The 23,485-nt window shown below is 44.2% G+C and overlaps 1 protein-coding gene across 1 annotated transcript in view; it reads right to left on the bottom strand.

Moving 5' to 3' along the window:
- The window catches only part of LOC147736942 (uncharacterized), a 38,115-nt gene extending 16,670 nt beyond the window's left edge, over positions 1–21,445 (bottom strand). Inside the window, exon 1 of the mRNA XM_086934116.1 lies at positions 21,395–21,445. Within this exon, the coding sequence (XP_086790242.1) occupies positions 21,395–21,440 (46 nt within the window). The 5' untranslated portion in view covers positions 21,441–21,445. The remainder of the gene's footprint in view (positions 1–21,394) is intronic.
- Between the last annotated feature and the right edge of the window lie 2,040 nt (positions 21,446–23,485).

Here is a 23,485-nt window from a genome sequence, read left to right as displayed (position 1 = left end):
GCCTCAAGATCCGACATCCAGGAGTCGAGAGCGGCGCTGGAAGTTAAAATAGGTGAGGTGGGGTCCGAGGTTACCCTCCTCCGGCAGGACTTCCGGAACCTTTCGGCGCGAGTCACTGAAACTGAAACTCGTATTGGAGAGGCGGAAGACTCAATTACCACGCTACGCAAAGACATGGTGGAACTCCAAGCATCCCACAGACAACTCCTTTGGAAGGTGGATGATGCGGAAAATAGGGCACGCCGCAACAACCTCCGCTTTGTGGGCTTTAGGGAGGGAATCGAGGAGAACGATATGGCAGCTTTCCTCCACACTTGGCTGACCACGACTTTCCCGACGGCACGCTTCTCGGCATGCTTCGTAATCGAAAGGGCCCATAGGGCACTGCTGGCGAAGCCCCCGGAGGGCGCAAGACCTAGACCTGTGATTGCACGTTTCCTGAACTTTGCCGACAGAGATCTAATTCTTCGTGAGGCCAGGAAAATGGGGGAGATCCGCCTAGAGAACACTAACATCATGATTTTCCCGGACTATAGCCAGGAGGTCCAGAAACAGCGTCGCTCTTTCGACCTGGTGAAAGCGAAACTGAGGGCGCTAAAGATCACCTACATGCTGCTCTTCCCGGCGAAACTCAAGGTTATTTACAAGGACAAATCACTCTTCTTTACACACCCTGAGGACGCATGGCAGTGGCTGGAGGAGAGGCCTGTCCTCAATAGTAGAGAGGCGGCAGGACGCGAGGAATTGGACAGGTCGCTGAGAGAGAGAGTCAGCTGGGGCCTCCCACAACCACAAAGGCGGAAATCGAGGAGGCTGCACTCCCGCACGCCTGGGACACCATACCAAGCCCGCACATCCGCGGGGGCCAGAAGAGGGCGATCGGAATCACCGGGAGAATCCTCCACTGCGGGTGCACGAAGACAGGACCCTCGCCAATCGGCACTCTCAGAAGGGGACGGCGAGGATCGGGCGGAAGAGGGAATATCGGAACCTGAGGAGGTAGACCCCAGTGAGGAACGGGACTCGATGCACCCGCTTGAGAAGGAGATCCGCCATTTGGAACAGGACTTGTCCGGCAAACAGAGCGGAACTGACTCCGCTACGCAAGACTCACACTCATGAACACTGCAGAGTGGCATGCTAGAGAAGACGGCCGGGAGGCATGAAGACACGCAAGTTGACAGTACTTTCTTGTGTTTGTTATCTCTTCCTGGTCCAGTGTACATGTTTTTCTTTCCTTGAACTGGTTGAGACATTGGGCTAGAAGCGACACTGGAACTAGTGCTCTCACAGCCTTTCGAGTTGGGGTGAAAGGTGAGGGCCGGTTAAGTTGAGGGGAGGAGCGGGTGGGCGACAGACCGTCTCCCGCTGAAAGCTCGGTCCTATATGGGGATGAGGCTGGAAGGGGAGGGTGGTGGGGAGGGGGGGGGTCCAAGGGGGAACAGAGTTATCTTGAGTTGGGGGAAGGGGGAACAAGGTTGGGGGGAAGCCACAGTTGGGGAACACCCAAGAAAACATACTCTACCACGGCCACAGACACACCCACCGTATGCACCGCTAACAGCTAAGAATCAACACACACAATGGCAGGTACACTAACAGCGCAACCAGGAGAGGAAGAGGCGCTATCCATTTTAACGTGGAACGTTAATGGCCTCGGGTCGAAAGTCAAACGGGGTCTAGTGAACGCATATCTTAAGAGGCTAGCGCCGGATGTCGTTCTCCTGCAGGAGACGCACCTTAAAGGTGACAACTGTGCATTCATAGCGAGAGGTAGGCTCAGGGTTCTGGCACACGCAGGGTACACCTCGGACTCGAGGGGAGTAGCGATTCTGGTTAAAAAGTCGCCACCTTTCTGCGTCACGCACACATGGAGCGACCCACAGGGCACATATGTTGGGGTTCAAGGGATGTGGAGGAGACAGCGATACACTATAGTGTCGGTGTATGCGCCGCCAAAGCTCCAACCACGTACACTTCAAGCGATAGCATCACTCCTCATCGACACGGCGGACACCATACAGATAGTGGGAGGTGACTTCAACGACGTGATGTCAGACGAACTAGACCGTACGGGGATACCACGTAGAGGGGGACCACAGACAGTTCTGGCACAAACGATGACCACATTAGGACTCACGGACATATGGCGATGGAGACACCCCACACAACCCGCCTACTCCTTTTACTCGGGGGCGCACAAAGTCTTTTCCAGGCTAGATTATCTTTTTATGGCTAGGCAACACTTAACGGCGGAAGATGTAGTGGACTACAAGGCGAGGGGTATCTCTGACCACTCACCCCTTTACGCGAAAGTGGGGGGGGCGAGACGGAGGAGAGGAACTGAATGGCGTCTGGCGGCATGGGACATCCAATCCCCGGAACTTGCCAGCGGAGTCAGGGCGGACATTAAAGTGTACATAGCCGAAAATGAAGGGTCCGTTGTCTCTAAGATAACCCTCTGGGAGGCGATGAAGCCAGTACTACGAGACAGAATACAGGGCAGGCTGAAAGAGGCGAGACGGAGGCAGCAGGAGGAAGTGGCAGCCCTGGAGGCCTCCATACTGACACTGGAGGAAGACTATCAGGCACATAAAGGGGAGGACACGTTGCGGCGCCTGCTAGATACCCAGCGGACATATAGGGAGTTGGTCTCCAATGAGGCGAAGACACAGTCGCTAGCAACTCTACATCGTCTGTACGATGTGGGGGATAAGTCGGGTAGGCTCTTGGCCTGGCTCAGCAGGAGAGACAGAGATGCACGGTGGGTGGAACAAATCAAAACGGGAGATGGTGGTGTGCGCAACACCGACGCTGAGATAGCGGAGGCGTTCGCGACCCATTACGAGCAATTCTACACAGCTAGGGACCTAGGGGACGAAGCTGAGGCACTACAATACCTGGAACAGACTGAGATACCAATCCTATCACCTGAGTCCAGTGCGGCCCTAGATGCCGACATAACGCTTGACGAGATTGCAGACGCCATAGCAAAACTGAAAACGGGCAAGACGCCGGGCCCCAACGGGTTCCCAGCGGAATTTTTCAAAAAAGCGTCGGACCTCCTGACCCGGCACCTTAAAAATCTCCTTACTGAATCCTTCCAACAGAACGCGCTGCCACCAGACCTCGCGCTGGCCACCATCGTGCCGATCCACAAAGAGGGCAAACCTAGAGAGGACTGTGCATCATATCGCCCCATTTCCCTCCTTAATATCGAAGTGAAGGTATTAGCGACCATCCTGGCAACACGCATGAGGGCGGTGATCCCAGACCTTATACATATGGACCAGTCGGGGTTTCTCCCGGACAGGGCGACAAAGCTAAACCTTAGACGCACCCATAACTGGCTGCAGGAGGTCAAGGGAAGGAGCGAACCTCACTGGTTCCTCTCCCTTGACGCAGAAAAAGCATTTGACGCGGTGCACTGGCCCTTCCTTATGGCGGTGCTCCAGCGGTTTGGCTTTGGTCCGGCGATCTGCGGCTGGATACGGCTCCTATACCATGCCCCGAGAGCTCGAGTGAGAGTGAACGGGAAACTATCCCGCGAATTTGAGGTCGCACGGGGCACACGGCAAGGGTGCCCGCTATCCCCCCTACTGTTTACACTTACCATCGAAATCCTGGCAATTAATATCAGACGGAACCCAAACATCCAGGGCTTTTCATTAGATACACCAGGGGCGATGCAGGAAAAGATATCACTATACGCGGATGATGTGCTCCTATACGTCACCAACCCCGACGTAACAGTGCCAGAATTATTCCGGGAACTAGGCAGCTTTGGCTCGCAGGCGGGCCACACCATCAATTGGCACAAGTCGGTCCTATATGATCCGCAAGGGAGGGAGCAGTGGGGAAACATCCCAGACCGCCTGGTCACGACCTCCACGGGCTTTCTATACCTGGGGATATATATCACCCGAGATGAAAAACTCTCCTTCTCCAAAAATATCGACAGAATCATGGGAGACGCAGTGAGGGACATGGACAGATGGAAAAGGTTACCGCTCACGCTCCTGGGACGGGCAGCGATGTACAAAATGATCACCCTGCCCAAGTTCCTCTATGCACTCCAGAATGAATACTATCCGCTCCCGACCGATACGCTACGGAAGATACATGCAGATCTCCGTACCTTCCTATGGCTGGGAAAGCAGCCGCGAATAGCTCTACAGACACTCCAACGACACCAATATAGTGGGGGCATATCTCTACCGAATCTGGAGGCCTACTACTGGGCGGAACACCTGACGCCCATAAACGAGTGGATCCATGTCCAGGCGGACCACCCGACATATATGTTGGAAAGACACACACTAGCGAACAGAAACATTCTCTATTATTTGTATGGTGGGAGGATCGGGGCATCGCTGCTACCGGCGACGTCAATCACACTGAAGGCATGGCGGCAAGCCACCAAACGCATGGGCTGGGAGGGAAAGCTCACCAGACAAACACCACTGTGGCACTGCCGGTGGCTCCCGGAACTTGGTGAACTCAGAGGCTTCCAACGCTGGGACGATATAGGTATGTCCCACATAGGCGACATGATCTATAGGGGGCAATTGAAGACGTTCCAGGCTCTCAAGACGGAATTTGGGCTCAGCCACACACAACTGTTCAAATACATGCAATTGAGACACGCTTGGAGGGCACAAAAGCTACAACTCGCAGACATACCTGAGTATGCGCCACTAGAGGGTAGACTACTCCAGGAACACATATTGGGTAAAGCGGTCTCCCTCACCTATAAAACCTTGACAAATAATATGCTGGGCGACCTAGTGAGACTGAGGGGAGTGTGGGAGGCAGAGGTGGGTGAGATGGAAGATATTGATTGGGAGATGGTCCTTATGCACCCCCGGGAGGTGGCGATCAAGTCCAGGCTCCGCATCATCCAGTTAAACGTGCTACACAGGACGTATTTTGATAGAGTGAAACTGCTCAGGATGGGGAAAATAGCAGACTCCACATGCTTGAGGTGTGGTAGTCAGCAGGGGCACTTCTATCACACCCTTTGGCAATGCACAAACATACAAAACTACTGGACAGACATCTTTACAGAGCTGGGGGAGGTTCTGGGGGTGGAACTCACTCAAGAGCCTAAGTTAGCCCTACTGGGCCTGACTACTGAAGTGGACCTGCCTCGCCCCCTGCTCATTTTTCTGGTTCTGGCGCTTGTAGTCGCCAAGCGAGACATTGCAAAATATTGGGGAGCAGCAGAATCGCCGACCCTTGAGGAATGGAGACGGGGGCTCGACCTTTACATGGCAGCGGAGAGGGTGACCTATAAAGCGAGGGGATGTCCCAAAAAGTTCCGAAGGGTGTGGGCCAAGTGGAGACAGTATCACGGTTTGGAGGGAGGGCAATGAGGGAGAGTGCCAAGGGGAAAAAGGAGGACTGGAATATGAACTGTGCAATACTGGGGCATGTGTGGACTATGTAGCCCAACAATGAGGTACCTCTGGTACATGAGACCCCGTGGGGAAACGGAAATGCTGAAACGGGCGGTTGCGGGGGGAGGGGGAAGGGGTGGAGTGGAAATGGTTGTTGATAAATTGGTGTATGTACGTGACCAAAGACTCTTGAAAAACAACCCAAGGTGTATCAAGTGGCTGAACAGTTGACAAGTTGAAGGGGGGGGGGGGGGGAGTTGAGGGTTTAATGGGATTCAAGCCCACTTCACAAAAGCAGATATTTACTGTGATGTAGACTATCCACCCCGGCTAAATTGGTTTGCCTTCAACATACATCTTGCAAACGCCGCCCGACCTCCGGGGTGTGGGCTGAATGGCTGTGTGACAAAGTGTTTTTAATGCATATTGCCTCTCCCGCTTCTGGGACGGCGGGAAAATCGCATACCAGGCTGGTCTTTTCTGCAATAAAAATAATTTACAAAGTGTGTCAGTGCAATGAGAAACAGAACTGGACCATATCTTGGTAGATGTGCCACTGATGGAACTGGAACTAGTTTGCTGAGGCGGTGCCCTATCCCGGCAGAATCTTCAAACTTTAATGTACTTAACCTGTAAACCGATTTTTTAACTAGACAGATATCAATCCCATATGTAGGGTATACATGCCCCCTGGTTTACCTCTTTGGGCCAGATCTAAGACCTTTTTTTGCAGACGTAAACAGGAAATCGTCCCCTTTGTCACCGTAAAAAAGGGTGGAGGTATGTACAAATGCTATTTTTCGCATTGGTGACTTGTGAGTCCCTATTAGGAAGGGGTGTGCCAATGGTGTCACTTCCTAAGAGCATGTCAGAGTTGTATTACCATTGTTTTCGTCGCAAAACACTTAGGGCCTCATTCATGAAAAGTGACGCATCGCTGCGTGAAACCAGCGATGCGTCCCTTTTCACTGCGCCCTCCTTGCGAAACCAATGATGCGTCATATTTACAGTATGACGCATCTTGGCGCAAGGAGTTACAGATACGTCAGTATTTCTGACATATCTGTATGGCGCAAAAGTGACGCATTGTTGGAGTGTGTCACAAAAGTGACGCAACTCCAGCAATGTATACTTGAAAGGGCCTGTGTCAGTCTTACGCCTGCTGTGAGGCAGGCATAAGAAATTGATGCATTTGAGTCCTAGAAGTGGCGCAGTGAAATATTATAGATTTCACTGCGTCACTTCCATGACCCTTTCTTGCGTCAAAATGCCCCCCTTGCATACGGATCACTGACAGAATATCAAGGAGCAAAATATCGACCTGCCAAAATATCGTGGAGAAAATATTAAATGCCACAATATCGAATTTCTATCTTCAAACAGGTAAGTACAAAAATATCGACTCCAAAATATCGTTGTAAAAAATATAGACAGTCAAAATATCAAATTTTTAAATGTCTTAAAAGTAATTTAAAATTAATATAATAATAAATATAATTAATTTAAACATACTTAAAATACTTAAACTTAAAATTAATAAATAATGAATGTAACTTAAAAAAATAAATATTATTTTTAATACATATATATATATATATATATTTATATACATATTATTAACAAAACATATACAATATTTTCAACGTAGGATAGCGAGAGGGTTAAATTTACTATTACCACTCCAGTGAGTGCAACAGTACGGAAAACATTGGAAAGCGTAGGGTTAAAAATGACTATTCCCACTCCAGAGAGTGCAACAGTAGGGAAAGCGTTGGATAGTGTAAAGGTAAACATTACTGATCCCACTCCAGAGAGTGCAACAGTAGGGAAAGCGTTGGATAGCGTAGGCATAAAATGTACTATTCTCACTCCAGTGAGTTCAACTGTAGGGAAAGCATTGGATAGCGGGAGGGTAAAAATTACTATTCCAACTCCAGAGAGTGCAACAGTAGGGAAAGCGTTGGATAGCATAGAGGTAAAAATTACTATTCCAGCTCCAGAGAGAGGAACAGTAGGGAAAGCGTTGGATAGCGTAGGGGTAAAAATTACTATTCCCTATCCAGAGAGTACAACAGTAGGGAAAGCGTTGGATAGCGTAGGGGTAAAAATTACTATTCCAACTCCAGAGAGTGCAACAGTAGGGAAAGCGTTGGATAGCATAGAGGTAAAAATTACTATTCCAGCTCCAGAGAGAGGAACAGTAGGGAAAGCGTTGGATAGCGTAGGGGTAAAAATTACTATTCCCTATCCAGAGAGTACAACAGTAGGGAAAGCGTTGGATAGCGTAGGGGTAAAAATGACTATTCCCACTCCAGTGAGTGCAACAGTAGGGAAACCGTTGGATAGCGGGAGGGTAAAAATCACTATTCCCACTCCAATGAGTGCAACAGTGGGGAAAGCATTGGTTAGCGGGAGAGTAAAAATTACTATTCCCACTCCAGAGAGTGCAACAGTAGGGAAAGTGTTGGATAGCGTAGGGGTAAAAATTACTATTCCCACTCCAGAGAGTGCAACAGTAGGGAAAGCATTGGATAGTGTTGGGATAAAAATTACTATTCCCACTCCAGAGAGTGCAACAGTAGGGAAAGTAAATACTTCATATATGAATTAAATTAAATTAAATATTAATACCAATTACAAATAATAGAAAATAATTTAAATTTTATATAATATATTAATTAATCAATTAAAAAATACAAATGAAATTTAATTATTAAAAAAATTACCTACTAATATAAATTATTTACCAACTAACACTAAATTAATTAACAATTAATAAAAAATTACATATTATAACAAAAATAAGCAATAAATACATTTAAAAATGTAATTATTTATAATTCAATTACTTCCCACACTATTCCCCTATAAACGCACAACCCACTAATGAAACTAAATAAACAAATTAGCATAATTATCAATCAATCAATTAATTAATACTATTGACAATTATATTTTAATTAATTACCAAGTAATAATTATTTAACAATTAATTCAAAATAAATACCAATAAATAAATTAACATATTTAATTAATTATATTTAAATTACTACCTACCCTAGTCCCCTATAAACCCACAACATGCTGCAGAAAATACATTAATTTAATTAACATCATTTTTAATTAATCAATTATTTACCAATTATATTTTAATTAATGACCAATTAATAATTAATTACCAATCAATTCAGCATAAATACCAATAAATAAATTAACATATTTAATTAATTATATTTAAATTACTTCCCACCCTATTCCCCTATAAACCCACAACCCGCTACAGAATTATATTACACAAAAATTAAATACAATTAAATTAATTATTTAAAAAGAATTATAAAATAAATATACACTTTTCACACATATAGTAACATAAAAAACACTTTTAAAAATTCATATTAACTTACTTACCTCAAATTCGATATTTTTGTTGTCTATATTCTGTCCATTCGATATTTTGTCCATTCTATATTTTGGATTCGATATTAATGCTATTCTATTCGATATTTTTGTATTCTATTTTCTGTCCATTTGATATTGTGTCCATTCTATATTTTTTACTCGAGATTTTGGCCAATCAATATTTTTTATTCGATATTGGGACTGTATACCTTTGCATACATTATACCTGGCGCAGGTATAATGTGGCACAGGGGTTTACAAAGTGATGCATCTACATAGATGAGTCACTTTGTAAATATGGTGCAACAAGGCACATTTTTTACGCCACTGGTGCATCACAAAAAGTGACGCACCGGAGGTGTAAAAGTGATGCACTGCTTCATACTTGATGTCCTTAAAGTTTACTGCCTACTTTAAGTAGGTGGTAAGCCACGTGCAAACAGGAATGGGGTCCCAAGACGACCCCTTCCCCTTGGTTAATGGGTGAGAACATATTTCTAAAAGCTGGCAATGGTCCCTGGGACCACTGCTTGCCCTTAAAAAATAAAAAGAAAATGTTTAACTTTTTTGAAAACTCATCCAGTTTTCCTTTAATGAAAATGGGCTGCATTTGAAAATAAAAAGTTTGCAGGCCATTCCAAATGGGTCGCAAATTGCAACCTGCCTCATGAATATTAACAAGGCAGATCCCTTGCGACAAAGCAACACCACTCAGTGATGTACTGCATAACAGGTCGCACTTACACAGCCACTTCTAAACACTCACTCACTCGGCACTGTTACACGGTGCCACAGATATCAGGCAGGTCCGTATGGGGTACTCTCCTACACAGCAACGTAATGGGGTACAACTAATATTTACTTTTTATATTGCCGGTGCAAAGCCTCTTGTTTAATATCAGATTTTGCTTTGTTTTTAATCAGTATTTTGGGTGCTCCACTGGTGGCGTCTTCTGTCATTCTGATGTCTGGAATTAATGTTAAATGTGCTTCAAACTAATTTGGTTGCATCCCCTTGGGCACACCTTGGGTTCCACTGGAAAAGGACTCCACGGAATCTCTTGTTTCTTTACATGAATATTTTAATCGGTTCTATATTTTGTCATTAATCAGAAATTTCCATCACTTCCTTTTTGTTCAAGAGTCATGTAATTTCCACATATGCTTTATTTACTCCTATGCATTTCGGGCTAAAAGCCCTTCTTCTGGGAGCATATCTACAAAAATGAAATCCTAGCATAAGCTTTTGATACATCTTTAAATCATGTGTCACTTTTATGTACAATGCCTTGGTATTATACCCCCTAACGTGAAAGCCATAGATTTTATGGTGCCCCATTGTGTTCATACATTTGTGTATTTAGACCCCCTCATTCTAATGTGCTGAGATAGTGAACAAACCGTGGCATGTAAAAACATTTATTCACTTAGAGTGTACTTCATGATACTCTTCTTGGTACGTCTCTGATAGACGGAAAAAACAAATGAGTTAATAGACACACACGGGAAGGTGGAAAAGTTCACAATCGCACATTCAATCGTGCATTGCGTAGCCGTTAAAAATAAAGTACTTTAGGTTGGCGCAGGCGCCGTTCTTCGAGTCTACAGCGTTCAAATTTGTGCCGACTGTTATGACCAAGCAGCACTTCCGTATTTATTCGTGTTAGTAAACGCACATTGGTTTCGTGAGATATCACGTGTTCCTCTCCGACAAACGATATGGAAGACAGACTGGCGAAGCGTATGCCGAGCGGACGCTGTGGCGAGATTCCAACACTGCTTTGTTTGCCAGATACAGATGAGTTTGAAAACAGTTCAAAAGACCGATTCAAAAACAAAATAAAAATAACTAATATGATGAAGAAAAAAGAAAAAAATCGGAAAAACTGAAAGAGTGACTGTCCCGTTTGAGCCCCCTAGTGTTCATATCAGGAACTGTTCAATAAAAGTGTTGATGTATGTGACACATGTTTAGGGTGTACGGTCAATACCACCTTCTATACCTTAGATACAGACATCATTGCCGTATTGGCAGCATTTTGACTCTATGTTACAGGTAACATGCTAGTTCTATGCAATCATTCAACCAGTGTGGTTTCCCAGAGTTCCACTTGTTTATCCAGAAATTCTCCCGGCACAGGAGATATTTATTATTGTCTCTGCCTTCCTTCTTTTCAATAACTTCTAAAATCAAAAACTTTATTTGTGAAATATCATGATTATGTTCACTGAAATGCATCGCCATGGCTGATTTTTTCTATTTCGTGTTCTGATGTTTGCCTGATTTTATTCCGTATTTTAATTTTTCTTTCAGTTTTTCCCACGTAGACCGTCCCACATGGGCATGTAAGTAAATATATTACATTGGATTTGTCACAAGTGGCCGATACCTTCAATTTTATGTTGTAACCCTTCATTGGATACTTTATGGTACAGCCTCTTATGATGTTGTTGCAATTATTGCAGTTGGTGCAGGGTCTGGTTCCTTTAGCTGCTGATCTTTGTGTTGTATCATTTTTCAATATTTCTCCCATGTTGTTATTTCTGGTATAGGCGAATACCGGTGGTTGCGTAAATAGAGAGTTGAAGTCTGGTTCCATACCCAGAATTGGCCAATGTTTTATGATTATTCTTTTAAAATCTGTGCTCAAAGTTGAAACCACTACCATTCTAGTGTTGCTCTGTTTTGTTGTTGCTTTCAATAAGTCAGCTCTGTTCAGTGAGTGTGTTCGTTCTTTGGCGTTCTCTATTATGTGTTGTAGATAGCCTCTGTCCAGAAATCTCTGACCCATTTCTACAATTCTGATGATGGCTTTTACTCCAAAAGGGAACATCATTTGTACCTACAATGCGAACAGACCAACTAGATTTGGAGGTGAGCACTCTTAAACTCATGAGAAATCTTAGGTTAAGACAATTTTTTGAGAATGTCTTACCGGATCAAGAAAGAGAAGAGACGGACCAACTAATGGGCCTTAGACCGAAGAGCACATACCAAGCTCTGGTCAGTCATAAGTGTTTGGATTTGCTTGAGAATCTTGTAAAACAAGACTTGTCTAAACTCAACTATAACAAGAAATCAAAGACAAATATCACACAAAAAGGTTTAGACACACTAAAAAGAATTGCCAACAACATTGAAATAAAATGTGTGAAAGCTGTTAAAGGTGGAGCATTAGTTATCATGAACACCGACATGTATAAAAGGAAGGTATTGGATCATATTTCGGACCCTACCACCTACATGAAACTTAGTGAAAACCCCACGGTACGATTCATGAAAATAATAAAGGACATCTTAGATAGAGCATATGATGCTGGAGTAATCAAAGACAAAACTACGAATTTCTCATGAAATACAACTGAAGGTGTGCGACACTATATATGGTTCCTAAGATACATAAGAACCTAAAAGATCCACCACTAAGACCAATAGTATCCACACGTGGGAGTATCCACAAATCTATGGGACAATTTTTGGATAAATATCAGGCTTCCTATTAAAACTACAGACCTTTGAAATAAACGATGAAGAAAGTTTACTAATGTGCACAGCTGATGTGAAATCGCTCTACACCTCAATTCCACACATACAATGCTTAGAGGCCATGGAACTAGCAATACTGAGTACAGATATAGAACATTCAATGCAAGTCTTCCTGATGGAACTGGTATATTTCACTATTGATTGATTGATTGATAGGCTTTATTTCGATATAAAAATATCATAAAAGCTTGTACAACAAGTATAAAACAGAACATTTACAATAATCATTTCATAATTACACGAAAAGGGAAGAAAGTGTTAAAAACAGTTAAAACATGAATTAAATCGACAAGGAGAGCCTTCTTGCTCGAATCAACCATGACCACTTTAAAAATTTTGACACAGCACAAACAGTCAAAGTAGATGTGTCAGACATTAAAATACGTAAGGCCACTTTGTGCTGGCGGGTACCTAAGAGTCTACATAAGGGTTTAAGCCAGCACCTCCTAGTTGCACAATAATCCGGACATTCGAAAAGAATGTGGGCTGCCGACTCTACTCGAGTGGGACAACGCGCACAAAAGGGGGAAAGCTGAAAAGAGGATTTCCATCGGGCAACTAGTTCGCCTACTGGTAGGGTCCCCACTTTGAACTTAAAATACAAGGCACGGTCGAAAGGGATTAAAATCATATCTAAGTAAGGTTCATAAGCCGCCACATCTTTAATCCTCACAAAGGCTACAGTGGAATTACAATGACATGGATCTAAAAATAATTTGGAAGAGACCCAATTCCAATAAAATTTCTTAATCAAGGCTTTAGGTGGGGCAGTTCTCTGGGCCCACGCATCACCCAGCCCTAACTCCACTAATAGCCATTTTACATCCCTCAACCATTTGATCCTGGACCAGCCTTCCATGGCCATAACCTCTGATAGCGCTTCCGCATAGGAGGCTATTTTGGGCACCCGCCACAACAAAGCCCAAAGAAGCAGGGGGCGGAGTTGCGCTTGGTCCTTAATCGATCTGCAGCCTAGATCTAATAACACGGGTACTGTAGGAGTACTCAACGGGAGAGCCATCAGATCTTTCAAAAATTTGCTCTCCGATTTTGCTAATACGTCCAGGTTGCAAGTACCCCACAGCACCGCCCCGTAAAGGGCAGCACTGACCCCTCTGGCTTTGTATATCTCCATAACTGGGGCTATGGGTTTGCTGGTGGAGGAGCATTGTTCCTTAAGTAATACTCCACCCACCCTTTTATGACTGAAAAGCATTTTTTGGATGTGTGGGTTCCAGCTAAATGTGTCATTAGGGTGGATACCCAAATAGTCGAACTCGGATACCCTCTCCAATGGAACAGAAGTCAAAGCCGGAGGTCGCCCAGGTTTTTTAGGTGGATTCATAATCAAATACTTAGTTTTATCCGTATTGATTACCAATCCTCTCAATGAACAAAACTCCTGAAAACTATTCAGGAGACTTTGGAGGCCCATGGGGACTTTGAGATGAGAAGGGTGTCGTCTGAAAAAAGCAGTGTTGGGATCCGTTTGCCCACCACAGAAGGAGCATCCGAGGGATATTTCACTATGTACCAGTGTTATTTTAAATATAAGGATGACTGGTACCTTCAATTAACAGGAACCTCAATGGGGAATTGTGCAACACCGCTATATATGCCAACCTTTTTATGAAACAGTACGAGGAGGCGCACATCTTTTCAAAACCAGAATGGTACAACAACGTCAAACTACTAGTAAGATACATTGATGTCTTCATATTATGGAAGAATTCACAAGAGATGCTGCAAGAAGCATTGACAACATTGAATAGCATCGATGAACGGATACAATTTACTTGGGAAATTCAGAAAGAAAAAATCACGTTCCTGGATGTAGAAATCACACTCACTAAAACTAAATTGGAAACTGACATATTTCGGAAAAGCAGGGAAAGGAACAACACCTTGCACTTTACCAGTTTTCACCAAATGTCTGTAAAACAACACTTACCCGTCTCACAGATGATAAGGGCCAAAAAATAACGTTGGATGCTGATAAAGCCATCATCAGAATTGAAGAGATGGGTCAGAGATTTCTGGACAGAGGCTATCCATAACAGATAATAGAGAAAGCCAAACAACGAACACACTCACTGAATAGAGTTGACTTATTGAAAACAAACAACAACAAAACAGAGCAACACCAGAATGGTAGTGGTTTCAAAATGTTCAACTTTGAGCACATATTTTAAAAGAATAATCATGTAACCTTGGCCAATTCTGGGTATGGAACCAGACTTAAACTCTCTATTTATGCAAACACCGGTATTCGCCTATACCAGAAGTAACAACATGGGAGAAATATTGAAAAATGATACACCACAAAGAACAGAAGCTAAAGGAACCAGACCGTGCACCAACTGCAATAATTGCAACAACATCATTAGAGGCTGCACCATAACGCATCTAATGAAGCGGGACAACATAAAATTGAAGGTATCGGGCACGTGTGACACATCCAATGTAATGTTTACCGTTGAACAACAGATGTCGCCCTATAATTTCAATCCTGTGTGCCATGAGGCCGTGGAATGCAGATCTTGTTCTCAAGTAGGGGATAATGCTCTGGCTCCCAGAGGACAATTGCCAAAACCTCTGCCTCCAATCTATCCACCATGTTAGCACCACTTCCTAACATGTGTTTAAAGGGCACGTGCATGCACTTTCACACTGCATTATAGTGGGAAAGTGCCCAGAACTCTAGGGCCACTAAAAGAGAATCAGCAAAACGCTGTGGTGTCCCATGGGAGGAGACAACCTCTTTGCTAGGGGAAACCGTCAGGGGGTTCTTCACTTGTGTACCTGCCCTCCCTTTAGCTTGCCACTTGGTCTTCCCATCACGGCTTCCCCTACTGGTTATCCAATGGCAGTGGAAGTTGGAAATGCCATCCTGAGCCTAAGCACAACTGCTCACCCACAGGCCTGCGACATGTTTGAAAGGCAATTCTTGAGGCTGGCACAATCAGTGCTGTGGTCCACTAGTAGAGAGTGCAGTACCTGCCCTGGGTATGTGGTAAAAGTTTTTACAGGGTGCTCACAGTTAAAACACCCAAACCAATCAGGTAAGCACCCCTTCATAGCATGTGTAGTAAGGGCATGCACACGTACACACTGCATTACAGTGGGAACGAGCCCAGAGTCCCAAGCCACAAAAGGAGAATCTGCAAAAACCAGGAGGAAAAAAGCAACAGCTTTTAGGCAAAGATCTGCTAAGACGGGCCACGTCCAGCAGCCGTACTTCTAATGCATCAAGGTAACGCAGCACAGCAACGTTGCTTGCTGTGCTGTTTTGCATCAATTCTTTGCAAATATGCCCCTAAAGGTGATTCAATTCGATTCAATTAACTTTATTTCGACAAACAAGGTCATAAAAGCAAGCTAGCAACAAAAATAAATGTCAAATTAATAAAATGTAAAGCATTCTAACGCACTCTGATATGAGCATCAATATTATCCGAGTGAAATATAAAATAGCAAAGAAGGAAAATAAGTGGCACAGTATACATCACAACACACAAAAAGATCAAATTTAAATATTTAAAAAAATATTTAGACATTAATATATTCTTATAGCGTTCACTTGGTGTTTGTTTGCTGTCTGGTGGCCACATTCATCCGAAAAACTTGACTACAGAGCATGCAATCGAGAGACTGCAACTAGTCATTAAAATTCTCATTGCTACAATACTCGTTTTGGACCCCAAAGGTCTACATGTAGATGAAAGCCATTTCCTCCGGGTATTTAAATAAGCTGGACTTACAAACAATACATGTGAAAGGGATTCCTCACTAGATGGGCAATTAAGGCATTTGTAGTCCCTATAAGTACCCCAGTTTTTGGTAAAGGATTTAAATGGGAGGGATATCACCATGAATAGGAACAATAGGGGCACATTAGCAAGAACGTCGCTAAAATGATCGCCGTTTTAGTGGCAAGAAACTCCTGCTAAAACAGCGATAATGGGCTTGCTAATATGCGTTATAGAATTCCAATAGAAGCCCAGGTTAGATGTCCTCCACAGTTTCCTGCCGCTAAAATAGCGATAATTTTAACGAGGTTCTTGCTATATGCCTCATAGTTCCCTATCGAGGAGGACTGATCTACCCTCCCAGTATAGCTCAAAAGAACAGCTGGGTTTAAAGTCCAAAAACCTTCCCATCATTGATGTACATTCCACTATACGGGTCTCGACTAAAAGGTTTGCTTACCGACACTGTTCTTTTCAGATAACAGCAGTTGATACAGGAGGATCATACAATAGCTGTCATACCAATAACTGATAGAGATTGTTTGAATTTTTGGTAGCCATCCTATTTTCTTTGGAGCAGTCTGCCGAAATAACACCTCTAAGAGCCGCTGTAGGGCTGGCCATTTCTTGGGTGATCCATAATCCGTGCCATAGCTTTTCTACCCAGATCCATGAACAGTGGTTTGATGGGGGTACTTTGTGGAGTACGTGTTACTGTCCTCAGAAACTTATTTACGTCATTTGTAAGTGAACTAGTATCAGGAAATCCTCAAATTTCAGCACCACGAGGGACTGAAGCCAGATACTTTGCATGGTACATTTGGAGAACTGGGCTGATTGGCTCAGTTTAAGAAGTGCTAGGTTCCTTTACTAAGATTCAAGCAAGTTCAGGGATGCTTAAGATACCATTTCTTATTTATTGGGATTGCAGATACATTTGGGGCTAGAGTCAAAGCCAAATAACCAAAACCCTCAGTACACTCTAAAATGTCCTCCCCCAATAAAATACTGCCTTTAAATGAATGGCGTTGATTTGAAGAATAAATGATTAAATTACTACTTGATTGACAACCTTTGTAACATTTTATGAATTCTAATTGTGTATTAAAATAGATTTGAATGTATGTAACCCTTTTTTGGTTGTGTATGAGAAATGCAATGACCACATGTATTTGTTTTTAATTAGCCTTGCATTTGTGTTTTGAATAAAAACCAAAACGTATATTTTAGCCTAATTTTTAATTTGTAGTGTGTTTGTCATACCCTCCGCATATTAATATTTGCATCTACCTAAGATTGCCTAGGAATAATTTTTTCACATATGTTGATTTTAAGACAAACATCGTTTGATCTGTATTAATTACAAGAGCCGTCAGACCACAGAATTTCTCAAAACAACACCAAGCACACTGAAGCCCACTCAGGGTTTCAGATAATAATAGCACATGATCACCAGACATTAGGGTCGGGGTTTCTGTGCCCACTGATGTTGGGGCATCAGCAATCAGAGTGCAAGTGACTCAAAGCATAACTCAGAGGCCTCATCGTTTGTATGAAAGTTACATGTTCCACACATGGACACATGATATTGCAGCTGGAGTTGGCGCTGCGGTTGCGGCTGTTCTCCCAGAGAGTTAGGTCCCGAGTGCACATTAATGATCGCAATTCATGAAATGTGACTCTAAACTCACGAATAGATTTACTAATGCTTTAATTCATTACAATAAAGATGTTCACAGGACTGGGCACTGGCCTTGTTCATGGACTGCTTCAGCTGCTCAATGGGAAGGTTCACAGTATCATCTGTGCCTGGGCATTCAAAGGCTTCCGGCAGGCACAGCCCCCTCCTGGGCATTCAAAGGCTTCCGGCAGGCACAGCCCCCTCCTGGGCATTTAAAGGCTTCCGGCAGGCACAGCCCCCTCCTGGGCATTCAAAGGCTTCCGGCAGGCACAGCCCCCTCCTGGGCATTCAAAGGCTTCCAGCAGGCACAGCCCCCTCCTGGGGATGGGTAGAGGTCAAATGCAAGACTAAGGGAACATTCGAGGTGGAATATGGGGCAGGAGAATTCCCAAAACTGGTGGGTCCCTTGTAAAGTGGCATCTCATATACGGTGCCCAGTAAATTAAATGATACTGGTGGGGTTGAGGCGCTGATTGCGCCACCCACCAAAGTAGCCTTTCAAATCTGTCTCAGGTCTTTGCCATTGCACAGTTTACTGCTATTATGACATGGCATATAAAGTGGTTGCCACGTCTGTCACTCCCCTTTAACTACACATCAGTCACCCCTAAGGTAGGCCCGAGCTAGCCCTATGGGCAGGGTGTACTGTAGGTAAAAGGTAGGACATGTACCTTAACTGTGTGGTATGTCCTTGTAGTGGCAAACAACCTATTTAGTTTCTCACTGCTGTGAGGCTGCCCTCTCATATGAATGTATTGGGGAATTTCCTGATATGTGATTCAGTGTTAATTCCTGAAATGAGAAAAGTAGTGTCGTCAAGTTTGGTATGTTTGAAATAGTGGTAATAAATGCTGCGCAATGGTGTCGCAGATTTATGATCACTATTTTAGAAATGCCACTTTTAGAAGTGGGCATTGTGTGTGCTATTTGTCTCTGTGCCTGCCTGATGTGTATTGCATGTCTGGCTGTAAGTGACAAGGACTGGGGAGGTGCTGTGGCTCCAGAGGGCACTAGGCTGAATAGGCCCAACTGCCTTTGGAGTGGTGGGAGGTGTAGCCCCTGACCCTAAATAGGTCTGTGCCTGCCTTGTACAATCATGGCTCCACCCCTCTGTGTTGTGTCTGGGGCCAGGGCCTACACTGGCAAAGGAGGTGGTCGTGCACTTTCAGAGAAAGGTGTGAGTGCCTCCAGAACTGGTTTTGACTGGCACAGAGCCCTGTGTCAGGGGGAGAACAAAGAACATAGCTGGCAAAAGTATTTGGGCTTGGACCCCATGTAGGCGGTGCTGTTGGTGCTGTCTTGAAACGTGTGGCTGGCAGGCTGACGGACTGCCAGGAACTGCCACCTGGGGCTCCCTACCTCATGGGAGTGAAGCTGCTCCTTACTGAAGAGCAAAGATGTGCTGGCCTACCGGAGGATACTTTGCTGGTGCCCCCATGTCTTAAAAAATCATAGCACAAGGCGAGCGCTTTTACGGCTGATGGAAAGTGCTTGTGGAATGCTTCCTCTTCTCCCTTGGTGCTGCTGGGAGCAAGGGAGTAAAGAGAGCTCCTGTGGATTGGCAGGGCTGCCTGTCAGCATGGTCTGGAGGGGTGTCCTGCTCCCAGCACTGACTGTCTGGGAGGAATATGTCTACCCACTCCCCGCCTGTGACCCGTGTCCGGAGCTGGGATCGATGTCTCCAGCCGCGCCAGAAGAGAGGCAAAGATTTCCTGGTTGTAGGCGGGGCTCTCCAGTGAACGAGGAGAGCCCCGCGGAAGTCAGGCAGAGTTCCAGCCTGTTTGTGGGTGGGACTCCCAGGATGACGAAGAGAGCAGCTTGTTTCAGATTAAGCTGCTGGAAGCGAGTGGAGAGCCTCACCATCCCCCAAAAAGACCAGAAAGACAACAAATGGTTGTGTGCAGAGCAGGTTGAAAATACCGAACTGGAGCCTCGTGGGCTTCTGTGGGGCCACAGGATAGCTCCAGAGCCTCACAGGATTCATCCTGCTGCTTTCTGCCACCGGCCTGTTAGAGGGAGAAGTGGACCTCGAAGGGCAGCTGGTCTCCTGGAAGAGACTGACAATGAGTGAAGGTCCTGGGGAGGGGGTACCTCTGGTGGGGGATTGGAATATCCCAGACGGCGGATGCGCCTGGTGTCAGTTTGCAGATTTGGGGGACCACGTGAGGTCTCCCCACCAATGGAGGTATTTTTATTTTAGGGTCTATGGAGGCTGATTTCATCTGTATTATAACAGCTCCAGTGGACACTGGTAGTGGACCCAGTATCCAATATATGTAGAAGGGGGGGTCATATCAGCCTAAAACTCCCTTTCATGCAGAGTGGATCTCATATAAGAACTCTTTCATCCCCAATCAGAGAGGGAAGGAGACCAGATCACCCCGAAAATGTAAAAAGAGGAGGGGGGAGGGTAGTTGGGAGAAAACAAATAGAAAAGGGAAAATAAGCATTTGTGCATCAGGCTGGATTCCTCCAGTCCGTAAATCAACATCGTGCACAATTATATTTTTCAAAACCAGCCTAGAAGATGTCCTATGGATTGGACAGCACATCACCAGGAAATGCTTGTTTGATACAACTTACCAGACGAACTACTAGTTCAAGCGGATGAATAAATCTCTGAATGTAGGGGCTCATTTATGAGCTTTTGAAGGAGTGGGGCACAGGAGGACACCTCGCTGCACTGCGTGACAGGGAAACGGCAGGAATGTGCCCTACTTAAGGCAATATGGTGCATTCCTATCCATTCGCCTACACCCTGTTGGCATACTAGTGCCACTGCAGGCACCATGGCACAAGGCAGTCTTTGTTACATGCAGGATTGTCTTCCTGCTGGAAGGGACACCTTCCTGCACAAAAACAATCCTGGCGGCAGATTCCTCTTTCTATGCGTGCTGCAGAATGCAATGGTGCAGAAGGGTGTAAAGGTGCAGAATGCAGCACACATAGAAGGAGAGAAATGAGAAGACATAGAGACATTTCTTCTTCTTCCGCCTCCCCTGGGAAGGTCTAAGATTTTGGTGCATTTTCAGGTTCACAAGTTATTGTAAATCCCAGGATGCATCAAAATATATGGGCGTTGTATGGGAACACCCACGCAACACTCACGGAGTGCCTGCCCAGGGCTCAGTAACCCAAAGCAGCGATGTGCGCTGTGCTGCGTTACTCTAGATTTCAGACGCCACTCAGAGCCACGCAAAGTGACTGTGTGGTTTCAAAAATCTGACTTAAAGGTTTGCATCACAAATCCACCACCCTGCACGGTGCAAACGTGGCACAACCCTCTCGAAAATAAGCACATGGCTTTTAGTAAATTTAAGAAGTGTATTTACCACCGACCATTTTTCATCTCCATACATTCAATCAAATGTGTTTTATTTATTAAATACATAATTTTACCATAAATAAATGCAGTATGCAATTTAAAGTGGCCGCACAAGAGTACAGCTGTGTAGCATGATTGATTAAGTGGAGCTTTGCAAGTGTCCATGATGCATTGGGTCGGAACGTCTATCTCACTTGTCCATATAACATGATTAATTGCCTGGTTTTTAATCCCTCTGGTGAGTATTCATAGTGTACTCATGTGTGCCTTCTGCCATATGAGGTCACTGACCTGTGATCACGGTTAGAAGAAAAGAGTAGAGTCGTGGGGAATCCATGGCTTTGATGTGTTTCCCTCAGCTGGAGGAATCCCAGCTCCTGAAAAACTTAAAGACATTTTTTTTTGTCAATTAAGTCGAAGATTCAAGAAGTGACATCTTAGGGTGGAGCTATATATATATATATTCAGCATTTAAAAAACCTCAGAAAATCACTGAAAAAAGAACATTATCATTAGGCTGACATTTCACTTGTACAATACCAGAGAAATGTATCCTTTATAGTTGGCTCAGCTAACTTTTACTTGTGCAATGCACTACTGATGACTTCATATATTACATCACTCATGACATGGTCAGTGACATCACTGATGTCATCTCAAATTACATCACTGATGACATCATCCAATTTTCTGAGTGTTTCTAAAAAGTTTAAGAATGTTTTATATACATTTATATATACGCCAAGGTGTGATCGAAGAATGAGTGAGTGTATGAGTGTCTGTATGGATGATTTAGTGGGTGCGTGACTGAGTTATAAGTGAGATATATTATAGTATCCAATATCGAAACATTCCTGAAGCGGGGCTCTCCCGGCTCAGCTTGGAGCTAATACTATAATGATCACTGCACTCTAGAATCTCGCCCAATAATGCTTTATAAGGGACTTTGGTTGGCATTGTATTATTGTCCATAACTTTACTTGTTGTGGTCCTCGGAGGATGGGACCACCATTGTATCGTTCAGCATGATATGCTATTTGGGTTCAACTTATCTGCTTGGTCCTCCCTCTAGGTTAGGGGGGAACCAAAAACCATCACCTCTCTCGTTGCCTGATATTTTTCAAAGATCACTTTTGTGATTTGGTTATATGCTTTTTTAGCATGTAAAGGTAAAGTTGTTTTATCAAAGGGTTGTGGGTGCAGTAGCTAACTCTGTGGTGGAAAGCCATCTTCCCCTGGAGCTTTATTATACGTGAGATTATCTATAGCTTGTGAGATCTCTTCTTTACTAATATCTCCTTCGAGAAGTGCTCTGCCCTCCTCTGAGAGAGAAGGTAAGTCAAATCCTGAAAGGAAAGTCAACATTTTGCTATGATCTATTTGGATTCTTGGGACATATAACGATAGGTAAAAGTAAGTAAATTCATTAACAATATCCTGTGGATGGGTCATTCATGATTCCTCCAGGTGTTTTTATAGCAGGGATAGCCATAGCAACCTCTGTTTGTTGTAGTTGAGCCACTAAAAGTCGCCCTGCCTTTTTCCCTTACTCATAGTGGCGCCCTTTCATTTTTTGCAAAGCATATTCAGCTTTAGAGGTAAAAAGGCTGTTCAGCTCGGTACATGCTTGCTCTAGTAGTTTACGATGGTGTATAAGAGGTTGCTTAGTATATAATCGAGTTAATGTCTCAATATCTTGTTACAATTCTTTTTGCCATTTGGCATTTTGTCTATTGGCCTGTGCAGTATTTTCCATAAGTTGACCCCTTATGGAAGCCTTAGCTGCAGCCCACAGGATTCTACCCAAGCTCACAGATCCTTGATTAAGGGAAAGATAATGTTGAAGGTGAGTTTTAAGCTGCAATTTATCTGCAGGTGTTTTGTGACGTTGTGTGTTCATTCGCCAAGGCTTACGCCCCGATGTAGCCAGTCCTGTTTTGAGGGATAGTTGAACTGGGGAGTGATCCGAAATTGAAATTTCCAAGATATGGGATACATGTACTAGCTGACCAACCCTTTGATATATTAAACAGTAATCTAACATAGAGAGAGTTCCATGAGTGGGGGAGATGAATAAATATTCAGTATCAGCGGGATGGGAGAGGCGCCAATGATCAATCAGGCCGTGATCTTCAATTATGTCATCCATAAGAGCTCTATCTGCTGCATTATGCTTTTCAAAAGGACCTGATTTATCCCGTCCTGGGTCTCTGACTAGATTCCAGTTTCTGCCTATGATAAAATACGATTTAATTGGAGAAAAAATGATGTTTTCACACTCATCAGAGCATAGACTGATCCTACACAAAAATGTGTGTCTCCAATACGGAGTTTGACCAACACAAACCTGCCATCTGGGTCTTCCCAAGTTTTTGATACTGT

Source organism: Lissotriton vulgaris, chromosome 1_1, assembly GCF_964263255.1.
Source record: "Lissotriton vulgaris chromosome 1_1, aLisVul1.2, whole genome shotgun sequence".
Lineage (NCBI taxonomy): Eukaryota > Metazoa > Chordata > Amphibia > Caudata > Salamandridae > Lissotriton > Lissotriton vulgaris.
This window is presented reverse-complemented; position numbering and strand designations above follow the sequence as displayed.